The sequence below is a fragment of the Heteronotia binoei genome, chromosome 9, assembly GCF_032191835.1.
Source record: "Heteronotia binoei isolate CCM8104 ecotype False Entrance Well chromosome 9, APGP_CSIRO_Hbin_v1, whole genome shotgun sequence".
NCBI classification, from domain to species: domain Eukaryota; kingdom Metazoa; phylum Chordata; class Lepidosauria; order Squamata; family Gekkonidae; genus Heteronotia; species Heteronotia binoei.
The window spans coordinates 75,320,576-75,332,848 of NC_083231.1; the positions used below are offsets into that span (position 1 = coordinate 75,320,576).

Consider the following 12,273-nt stretch of genomic DNA (forward strand, 5'->3'; position numbering starts at 1 on the left):
CTTTACCTGGCGCGCTGCTTTCAATGGCGCACCATCAAAGGTCGGGAGAGCTATTTCCCTTCCCAGAGCGCCGCGACCCACGCATAGGACCTCTGTCTTCGCTGGATTCAACTTCAGCCCACTCAGCCTGAGCCATGTCGCAACAGCCTAGAGCCTAGAAGACTGCCAATGCCATTAAAAGCAGAGTTCTACCCTTCTTCTATTAAAGTTAATGCACTTAGAAGGGTATATATCTGATTAGGAGAGCAGTGCAAATGTTCTATCTTGTTCAGCTTTCCTAAATAGCAGCTACCTCAATTTGGATTGGGATCACAGTGCTGGATGAGGTTGTTTTTGTTTTGTTTGTTTTTTTAAAAAAAACCTTCTTGTACACTCTTTCTTATACAAAGTGGCCCCCTGGTGGTGCTGTTTGCCTGATATAGTAAATATATATTTGCTAGCATAACTCTTTTGTTGTTGTTGTTCGGCCACTGTACTAGATGGGCTGTTGGCATTCTGCGAGGACACACATCTCCAATTGGCTTCCTAAGCATTGTTCACGGCAGCACAAAGATTTTATCAGTGTCTCTGGACAGCACAATCAAGGTGAGAACTTCTGATTTGCATGGAAAAACTTCATGGATATGTGCACTTAGGAGTCTGGATGGGATCTTTCTATAAATTTGATCTCACTGCAGACCTCAGTTACATAGGCAAAGTTATGTATACTTCACAATCCCATGCAAGGAAGGATATTGGGTATTAAGTACAAAAATTTCCTGTGATTAGAATATTTAGTGCATGGCACTTTTGATGTTCAAAGAGCTTCACACATATTATCTTGCAATCTTTACAGGTGACCTCTAATAAATTAGGGTAGTATGGTTATCCCAATATAGTAATTGGAAAACTGAGGCAGGACTATAGAACTAAGGCCACCTAGTGAGATGGTGGTAGAGGCAAGATCTGAACCAGTGACCTCCCAAATTACCACTTATTCTCTTAGCCCCCATGTTGTCTTGCTGTGGAAACATCAGCTTTCATTCAAGAAAAAGAAAAAGATGAATTTTTGGTCTCAAAACTGTGGAACTGTGTTGAAGATTGAATTGGCAATTCCTGGTAAAATCTCAGCATTGTAGAGCAAAGGACCTGAGCAGGAAATCCAGTGATCAGCCAGTGGCACTTCAGAGTGCAGCTAAAAATGTCTGCAGTCACTACAAGAAAGAAAAGTAAACATTAAGTAAATTTGTTTTATACCCATTGCAGAAATTTTGTGGTTTACTGTGCCCCAGATTTTTGATTTAATGACAAGGATCTAAGGAGATGCTTAGAGTCACGCTTATGCTAGCTCAGTGGAATTGTTTCTGTACTGTGCATGGCAGACCTTCAGGCCATATCACAACATGCACTGAAATGCTCCTCAGTTTGCTAGTACTTCATTGACAGCACATGTGTGACCAAAAACCAAAACAAAGAAACAAAAACCAAGCCTGAAATCTCTACCATGACATCAGTGTGATAGGTGAAAAGGGGCTAAGAACCTGGAGTCCGGGCCAAGAGCCAGATGTCACGTGGAGCTGCATGCTGAAGACCTATGCCTCCCAGTTCTAATTCTGGCAGCTTCTGAAACTGATCTCACAGAACTAGTTCCACAGGCCTTTGGGTCCTGCCCTTTGTTGTTAGCACTGCATAAAGATTCTGTTCAGAGACTACACTGGCCATTTGCTCAATCAAGAGAAGAAACCGCAGGGTGAACACAGATGGCAAAGGCCACCCAGCAAACAATAGCATTCATGCCATCACATCCATCCTCCCTTTTCTCAGTGATGTGATGAAGCTGCAAACCTCCACTTGGCATTTTTTTAAGCTTTTTTCTTTTTCTGTGGACAATGAACTGACAGGACAGGAGAAGAAGTAGTCAGTGTCATGGTACCTCAGCCCACCTTCATACAAATGCCAATGGATCTAGCAGGAAATACAAGTTTCCCCCTTCTCCTGTCCCTTCACCAGACAGAGAACAGAGTGCAGAGGACTAGGGGCTAGAACAAAACCAGGGATAACTCTCCAGGAAGAGGCTGGAGGAAATGCTTCTCTGACCTGGGCTGACTTGGTCAATTGGCAGGGAAGATAGAGATGATAAAATATCAGTGCAACAGGAAATAGCTCTTTGGAATGCTGGGTTGAAGAGAACTCTGAGCTCTGGTCTGCAAGCAGGCAGCCATTGGCCATGTGGTCACCTAGGAGACTTGGAGCAAGTTTGAATGTAATGGTAACTGTGTAGAGTTCTGTAACTAGCTAAACTTAAAGAGCCTGTCCTATTTTAATAGCTGGTAGGGCATGTATAGCGAGAGGGACAGAGGACATGCATTTTTCTCCAGTTTCTTTTGTTTTCCTTGCTCAAATCTGGTGCTGGGCTAAAAGTATGCGTGTAAATATTTTCTTTTTGGTAAATGCTTTAAACTGTTGATTCAGGGAGTGGTTCTCTGTACCACATAGGCCTCCACCATTTCGAACATGCTATTTTAAAAGGGTCTCGAGGGGGGTGGCAAGCAGCTATTCCTCCAAGGGCAACCAAGGCATTAAACTGTCCCTGTGGAATCCAGGTGGTGGGAGATATAGAGGCAAGGCTCCAGAAGGGGAGCTGGGAGTCCTATTCTTCCTAGCATGCAATTCCTCAAAAAGGGCAGGTGGTGGTGTTGCATTACCCTAGAGAGAAAGGAAGGCACCTTCAGGGAATTGGAAACCCCTAGGAGGGCAGGGTGGAAATGGAGCCTGCAGACCAGAGGAGCCATGTTCTGTTGATTGCATGAAAACACCATACAGCACTTTAGTAATATGGAGAGCTTTCATACAGGTGTTGCTATAGTGAACTGTATAATTTTCAGATATAAACATAGTGCCTTTGGTAAAGTAAGCACCAGCTCAGCCAGTAAATATGATAAAGGTAAATACAAATATTTAAATATTTACCTTTAAAGCTAAAAATAAACATATCCAATAATGCGTGCTGAAACTCATACCAGCTGCTTTTTGCCTGTAGTTGTTGTTGTTCTCTGCTCAAGGCAAGCATAGAGCAGAAGCAACATGTCCCGACACACATTATCAATGTGTCTTGTATAACAAAATGCACCACAAGCTCTCTTTGTGCCAAATGAGCCCACAAAAATGCACCTGCCAAGAGTTCAAGAAAAAAAAGGAGGGAGCATCACACTCTCATAGGGGGCACTTCCAAACATGGGGTGTTGAGAGGATTTTGTAGCATAGATTTCCAGACATCTGATCAAACGATTAAATCAGCACATCCATATCCTTGAGCCTCCCAAGGTGATCTGGGTGCTGACTTCTGCTAGTTCAAATTTCAGTAGGATACAGATAAACAGGACTCAGCGGCAGATTGGCATGAAGAGAAATGGTCATATCATCAAATTCTTCTACTAGAGGCTACTTTCTGGAGGTACAGTTTCACACTTCAGAAGCAGTAATATGAGTGAAGTTCCATGTGCTAGAAGGGAAGTAACATTTGGAAATACTCTGTTTGGTGAAACCAAACTTACTTTATTCTCCCACAAATTATTTCCACATGTGATAGTGAACAGCCACTAGGTGCCTATAGCAGCTCTTCCATATGATGGGCTTTTCACATTTGTTTTGGCATGTAACATCCTACTGTCTCATAATCAAACTCAGGATCTTCATGTTTCAGTACTTGAACAAGAGGCAGGAGAGAGACAATGATGATCTCATGAGTTACAGGGATGATTATTCTTTAAATCATTTGTCATAGGATAGCTCTGTCTTCATACTGGCATGGATTTCATGGTGGATACCTGAATGTTAATTTTTCTCAATCCATGTATCTATCAAAGGTATGGGATATGGAAGTCTACTCCTGCCTCCTCACAATCATACCCAACATCACTCAGATCAGAGGAGAGATGGAAGTTTGCTATTTTTCTGCTGACCTGCAGTCTCTCTATGTGGCAGCTGAGACTTTTGCTCTCCTGCAATTACAGAATAAGTATGCAAACAATCTGCTGTTTGTAATAAGTGATGCATAGGCTATGTACAGCTTTTTCAATGAACCCTGTGTAGTTTAATTTAACACAGCAGGTAATGGAGATGTGCAAAAATGGTTTTCATTTTAAAAAAAACCCCTTCATTTTTATTATGTTTTTAATAACCATATTTGTTCCCTCACCTTTTGAGCCACTGCTAGTGCTGTGGCCATTGTTGAAGTTCTGAAATGCCTCCCCCAGCTGTTTTGGCATTTGAAAAGGCATGGGCAGGGGTTGGGGGCAAGAATATTGCACTGTAATCCTAATCAGGAGCAGGCACTCATAGCATTTTAAAATCTCTTTAAAATGGTGGCAGCATCCTTGTGGCAGCCACAAGGACACCGTCATGTCTAATTTGGCCCTTTAGTATCATTCTTCAGTGCACTTTGGAAAGTGTATTCCTAGGATGCACTGAGGTACCAGAGGAGATGGAAGAGAGGGCTTCTCTGTCCACTAGCCTACACCAGTGACTGGCCAGGATGACATCATTTCAGGGCCCATCCCACACAGTCCCCATACCCATACCAAACCTTTAATGGCATAACAGTTGCGAATAACATAGAATATAAAAGTTTAAACATTGGAGATAAAATCAAAACGAAACCAAGATTACAGATGCATTCATTTTTTTTTTCCGTTTAACCATGTTTATTACACCCAAGTGAAAAAACAAATACAACAAATAAGGACACAAATACATACAAATACATACAATACATAAACATACACATTCCATACATCCTCCAGATAGATCCAAACTCCCTCCACCCCACAAGCATACTCCCAAACATCCCGGGAGCGAACAGAGATTTATTTATAATGTTTCTATTATTCCAGTATTAGTCCTTTACTTTTTACCCAACAGTATATTGGTTCCCAGCTCTCTTTACATTTTTGTAAATTGCCTTCACGTAATCTTGTAGTCATTAAATCCAACTCTGCAGCTTCAATAAGTTTAACAATAAATTCTTCCCTAGAAGGAATTTGAGGCGTCTTCCAGTATTTAGCAAATAATATTCTCGCAACAGTAACAATATACATTAGTACCTTAATCGTTTTAGGTGGGAGATTCTCTCTACAAATATTCAGAAGAAATAGTTCTGGAGAATGGTGTAACTTAATTTTTAAAAATTTTTGGGTCCAAATATTAATTGACACCCAGTATTTTTTAGCATACTCACATTTCCACCAGATATGGAATAATGATCCTTTGGTCTTTTTACATTTCCAACATTTGTTGGAATAGCTGGGATATATTTTCGCTAGGCGGTCTGGTGTTAAGTACCAACGGTAGATCATTTTGTATAGATTTTCCTTGAACAAAGCCGACGTAGTTAATTTTACATTTCGTTTCCATATTTTCTCCCAGTCATCCAAACTAATATTAAACCCAAAATCTCCTAACCATTTTATCCAATATTCTTTGACTACCTCTCCCTGCATTTTCTCTTGTAGTAACCATTCATAGATTTTAGAAATTAATTTCTGGTCTATCAGGATAATTTGGTCAAGGTCATTTAATTTCTTAGGAAACCCTCTTTCTTTATCTTTTTGATAGCTTGCTTGTACTTGAAATTTCAGCCACCAGTCTAATTTGGCCATTTCTTCCATTCGCAAGTTGTTCTGTTTATCTAATAAGTTTTGGTAGTCATTTAAATTATTCCAGTCATAGAGATTGGGGTGAGTATGAGCCTCCACTGGTGATAACCATAATGGAGTATAGGAATAGAACTTTCTAATATCCATCCAAGCCCTATAGAGGGATTTTCTTATTTCATGCCTCCAAAACAAACTATTTGGTGGAGGGTTTTGGTACCAAAGATATCCATGCCATCCTCTCCCCAAACCTGCCCCCTCCATGGTCAACATTCTTTTGTTTCTCAATGTAATCCACTCTATTAGCCAAACTATACGACTAGCCATATGATACAAGTTCCATTCTGGTAAGGCAAACCCACCTCTCAGTTTACTGTCTTGCAGTACTTTCAATCTAATTCTAGGCTTTTTGTTCTGCCAAATGAATGATAAAATTATTTTGTTAATCTGTTGGAAAAATTTCTTCGGGAGCATAATAGGAATCATCTGAAAAAGGAACAATATTCTTGGCAACACATTCATTTTAATAGTTGCAATCCTGCCCAGAAGTGAAATATGCAAATCTTCCCATCTGCTTAAATCCTCTTGAATTTCTTTTATTAATTTCTCATAATTGTCCTGATACAAGTCTTTAAGGTCATTGTTCATTTGAATTCCTAAATATCTCACTTTTTCCCATATGCAAATTCTGACTGGGTTTCAAATTGGTTAATTTGTTCTTTATTCATATTTTTTGTGAAAAAATTCGTTTTCTGTACATTAATCTTGAGTCCCGATACATGTCCATATTGTTTTAGTGTTTCTTTCAATTGTTCAATAGATGAGTTTGGGTCTTCCAGAATGCACAACAGATCATCTGCAAAGGCTTGAATCTTTAGCTCCTCTCCCCTAATTTTAGTACCTTTTATTCTATCTTCGTTCCTTATTCTTTGCATTAAAAGCTCTAACGTTAGTATAAATAATAGTGGCGATAGGGGACAACCTTGTCTTGTACCCTGCGCTATCGCAATCAAGTCTGTTTTGGTATTGTTAAAGCTAATCCTTGCGTTTTGTTCTGTGTATATAGTTTCCACCAATCTACAAAAGTTTCCTCCGCAACCTACTGCCTCCAACGATTTCAATATAAAATTCCAATTAACATTGTCGAAGGCTTTTTCTGCGTCCACAAATATTAGTGCCACCTGCTTCTCAGGATGTTCCTTATAGTATTCAATAACATTCATTAGAAATCTTACGTTTTGTTTCATTTGTCTACCTGGAACGAAGCCTGTTTGATCTTCATGGACAACAGCATTTATGACTTTTTAAAGTCTGTTTGCCAGCACAGTAGCGAAAACTTTATAATCACTATTTAGCAGGGAGATAGGTCTATAGTTCCTTGCTTCCGCTGGATCTGTGCCTTTTTTGTGTATCAAGGTAATAAGTGCCTCCTTCCAAGATGCTGGAATTCCATAATTCTTTTGTACGTCTTCAATTACGTTTTTGTACGGGATAAGCAATTCTTCTTCAAAGCTTTATAAAATTCAATGGGGAGGCCATCCGGTCCTGGTGCTTTATTCGACTTTTGTTGGTTGATCGCTTCCCCAATCTCGTGCATGGTTATTGGTGCTTCTAATTTTTCTTTTTGTTCTTGTGTTAGCTGTTTTAATTTAGTCTTTGCTATATATTCTCCTTGTAGCTGGTTAAGGATTTCTTGTCCTTTATATAATTTTTGGTAAAACTTTTGAATTATTATTTTCATCTCGTTGATTTGTGTTGTCTCTTTCCCTTCTTCATCTTTAAGCGATTTTATGATTTTTTTACTTCTTTCCTTTTTTAGCTTGTATGCTAGCCATCGGCTGGCTTTATTTGCACTTTCAAAGTGGGTTTGTCTCATCCATTTCATCTTCTTTTCTACTTCTTCCATTAATATTAAGTTAATTTGGTGTTGGATAGCCAAAATCTTTAATCTTATTTCTTCTATATTCTTTATCTTTAGCTGCTTCTCTTGTTCACTTAATTTTTGAACCAGTTCCTTATAGGCCTTCAAACGTTCTTTTTTCCTTCCTGCTGTATATTTTATTGCAATCCCACGAAAGAAGGCCTTAAATGTATCCCAAATGATGTGCATGCTGGTATCCTTGGTTAAGTTGTGTCGGAAGAATTCATTTATTTCTTTTTTGGTTGCCTCCAGAAATTTTATTTCTTTCAAGATTTGCAAATTAAGAGTCCACTGTGAGTTCTTCAAAGTTCCTAATAAATTGATCTGGATTGGATTGTGATCAGCGTACGTACTAGGTAGGATATCCGCTTGTCGGACTGATAACATTAAGTCGGCCGACAGCCAGCACATATCGATTCTCGACCAGCACTTGTGAGCAGATGAATAGTAAGTATAATCCTTGGTTGATGGATTCTTAGTTCTCCACGCATCTAATAAATTAAATTCATCAGCTAGTTTTAAGAAATCTTTTGGCAAACTACTTCGCAGCTTCCTTTTTTTTTTCCTTCAAATTTTTTATCTTTTTCTGTGTCGAAGACCGCGTTATAATCGCCTATAATGCAACAATTCTTAGGTTCGAATTCCATCAATTTTTTATGCAAGGTTTTGTAAAATTTTGCGAGATTTTCATTAGGGGCATAAATGTTCACTAGTATCAATTTAATTCCGCAATACTCTATCTCTACTATCACTATTCTTCCCTTGTTATCCGTATATAAACAACTGGATTGGATGGACTTGGATACATATATAGCTACCCCTTTCTTTTTTCTTTCTGGATCAGATGAATGGTAGAGCGTACCTAATTTCTCATTCCACAGATATTTTGTATCTTTTTCTTGAATATGCGTCTCCTGTAGACAAATTATTGAAGAGGATGTTTTTTTCAGTTGTTGGAATATCCTTCTTCTTTTTCCTGGGTCATTTAAGCCGTTAACGTTAACTGATATAATTTGCATTTCAGTCCTGGTATTCATTTTAACAAGTCTATACTATCAGATGCTACTTTCTGAACTTTTTTAGTTTGGGTCCTTGTCTTTACTCCTCCTTTCCACAACTTCTGCACAGCTCCCTCTTCTGATTTACTCCGACAGTCTTCTTCTTCTTGTTCTTCTTGTTCATCTCCCGTTTCGGATTCGTGGCTACTTAAATCCACATATTGATCCCAGAATTCCTCTAATTTTTCCAACGATGTTATGTTATGTCTTCTAGTTTGATATATGAAGAAAATCCCTTCCAGAATTAACCATCTGAATTGCACTGAATGTCTCATCAACCAGGTTGTTAGTTTACGATATTTAGTCCTACGTTGGCGGACATCCCAGGGCACATCTTTCAGCACTTTTATGTTAGCATCCTTCCACTTCAATCCCTGCTCTTTGATTTTTTTCAAGATTTTTTCACATGTCATGAGATGGGTAAATTTAATTTGCACCTCTCTTGCCAAGTTATGTTTCCTCGTATAGTTGGAGGAAATTCTTTTGGCCCACTCAATATCTCTCCTTCCCTCCTCCAGCCATTGTTCATCTTCAAAGGTCAACAGTTCCAAGATTTTCTCTATTATATTTTCGTCCTTTTCCTCTGGTATGTTTTGGAAGCGTAATATGTACGCTGCTTTTTCCATCTCTAACTTTATTACTCTTTCCTCCAATTTGGCCACAGTTGCTTTATTTTCTCGGGTTATATTGGCCACCTCCTTCTCACTTTCCACTATTTTATCCACTTTAGCAGCTAAACTATGAACCTGTTGAGTATTCGCTAATAGCTGTTTTTGGAATTCCTCAACTTGTCTGTTTGTTTTTATTATCTGCCCCATTAGGTCTACTTTCATCGTCTCTAACGCTTCTTGGTTTTGCCTAAAACCAGCCGTCACTATATTTTGCAGTTTCTCAATAGCATCTTGATTTGTTGTTTCTGGTATTGGTTTCCCCCCTCCCTCAGGAGTTGGTGAGGGGGTACCTTGCCCAAACTTTTTGGGACCCATTTCTGTTTCTTAGAAACTTTCTCCGTCTCTGAGACAATGATTAACAAAATTCTCTTACTTCCTATATTTACCTATCCCGTCTCCTTACTCAGGGAGTATACTTAATTAATTAATTAATTAATTAATCCAATTAGTTTCCAAATCCCAAATCCTTATATAATCAACAACTGTTCAATTCATTACATTAATTCCTATTCCTTAAATAATACAATTACCTTGATCTCCTAATACATTAATTAATTACAATTACCCTAATATCTTAATTAACCCTTACACAATTAACTATTTTTCCTATTATATCAATTGTTACATCAGATATATAATACTTTCCTTTCCACTATTCAGCAATTATATATGGAGCAGTTATATATTCAACAATTATATATACAACATTAGTCAGTTCTCTACCTTTCAATTTAATTTTCCTTTCTGCAACGTATTAATTATTAAGTTCATGTTTTCTAGCGTCTTCCTCTTTCTCCTTCTCCTGCTCCTCTTCTTCCACAATAAGATACCTTCTTTCGTGTTTCCTTTCTTTCTGCAGTTAATTATTATTGTCTTTGTCTTTGTTATCCTTGGCCACACAGATTAATTCCAACAACTTCCAAACAATCAAAAGCCCATCTTCAGTGGGGAGACAGCCGCAGCGCAACCGCTGCTAAAAACCCTCTCCCCACCCTTTGCCAAGTTATATCTCCCAAGTACTGTACTTGAATTTCTTTCTTTCTTTTTGCACCGTTCTAAACCATTAAATAGTTTTCAGAAATCCTGTATATGTTCAAATGCCTTTCTCTTCTCTTCCCGTCTCGTACTTTCACTTTTAAACCACAGCAACGCCGCCATTAATCTACTCTCCACGTGTCAAAGTCAGACGATTTGTCCAGTCAATTTCTCCTTTCCCTTCTGTTCTTCCTTTCTTTATATCTTCTTCCTTTTTCTTTCTCTACTGTTATATTATATTATATTATTCAACTTAAGCCTTTCTATCCGTTTCTCCAGCTCCAGCAACTCACTCAGACTGACAGTCCCTTCGCCTCCACCGTACAGCCTCTGCCATTACGACCGCTGTCCGCCATCAGCTTCCCTGTCCTTTCAGTTCCGTTCCACCTTCCCCGTCTCCACCTTGCTAAAGCGACTAAATTTTATCTTTTTGTCTTCTATCTTCTTCCAGCGCAAAGACACAATCCTTAACTCCCGCCTTAGCCCAAAATAGTCTCGTACCTGCTATATTTCTTGTCAACAACCTCGTTCGCCGCTCATCCGCTTCTTTTCGCTCTCCGTTTTCTGTTCTCAATCTGCGCCTCCCGACCGTGCATTAGCCCGGCCGCCGAGTCTCCGCCGTCGTTGAAAATAGGTGAGAACAAAACTTCAGGTTCCTAATTCTTTTAGTCGTTACTTGTAATGGATAGAAGATGTTGTCTCTGTTCGTTCCCTTATCCGGTGGCCCGGTTGGTCACTAAAGTGTTGCTAGGCATCGGCTGCAGGGACAAGCTGGGGTTGAAAGAGGAGCCTCCGCTCCCCCCCCGATCCCAAGAAGCTCCCCAAACTGCGATACGTCTTCTGACGTTTCTTTAGGAGGTACTTCCCTTCGGAAAGTCCCCCCAAATGCCCAGCAAAACAGAGCAATTCCCGGAGCTCGGGAAAATGCTCAGCCGCACCACGCCATAAACCGGAAGTCCTCGATTACAGATGCATTCATACATGGTCAGATTAAATTTAAGGATGTCAGCCAAAAATTTTGCCACAGCCTCGCTAACCTCCCCCTCAGTATCGTTCAATAAATAATAACAGGGTGGCAGAATAGACAAATCTGGGGAGAAAGAAAGCTTGCAAAATAAATCTTTACGGAGATTATGATAAATGGAACAGTCAAGCAATATATGCTGAATTGAGTCGGGAATATTCGTTCCACAGGAACAGAGTCTGTCGCCTACAGGGACTTGATGATATCTCCCTTGTAGAACTTTGGAGGGAAACGCATTTAGTCTAGCCAACATAAATGCCCTGGAATGGTTAAGTCTGATAGATAATGGGGCATTTTGCCACAGAAAGCATAAAGACCTAAGGATGCTGGGGAGCAAATATAAGGGTCTGTTGGGCATAGTTTTGTTTCCTCCAACTCCAACAATCTCAATTTAATACATCTGAAGATATATGACTCATCAGATGTAAAAAAATCATCAACCTCTATCCCCAACTGGTTAAGTTTGGACATAAGAACTGCTGACCAGGATGAAATATATGGGTCTCTTTTCATACAATCAAGAAGGCTGTTAGGATCTGTTCTAAAGTGAATTTTGAGCCAGAATTTAAACACTGCAATCCAGGCTTTTGTCTCTACCAAAGACTGACCCACTTCAGAGCAGAGAGCAAAGTAGGACCACATTTTGGCAAACCAAGAATTTGTCTAAAGAATGAGGCTTGAATGCCCTCCACTTTCCTGGTAAATGCTGAAAGCCATATAGGGATACCATAGAGAATTTGGGCTAGCGTTTTAGCTTTGAACACTTTAATTGCTGCCGGAACTAATTGGTTGCCTCTAACAAAGAAAAATTGTTTAATTTGAGCGACTGAACATTTAGCCAAGTTGACGGTATTGTTATGATGTGAAACTCAGCTTAACTTGTGGTTAAAAGTGATCCCCAAGTATTTAAATTTTTTTGTTTGCTCAGTTGTTG

At 39.3% G+C, this 12,273-nt stretch overlaps 1 protein-coding gene across 1 annotated transcript in view; it reads left to right on the forward strand.

The window, feature by feature from the left end:
- The window catches only part of LOC132577206 (WD repeat-containing protein 64-like), a 57,202-nt gene that overhangs the window by 9,765 nt on the left and 35,164 nt on the right, over nt 1-12,273 (forward strand). Inside the window, exons 9-10 of the mRNA XM_060246808.1 lie at nt 480-585; nt 3,846-3,997. Coding sequence (XP_060102791.1) covers nt 480-585; nt 3,846-3,997 — 258 coding nt within the window. The remainder of the gene's footprint in view (nt 1-479; nt 586-3,845; nt 3,998-12,273) is intronic.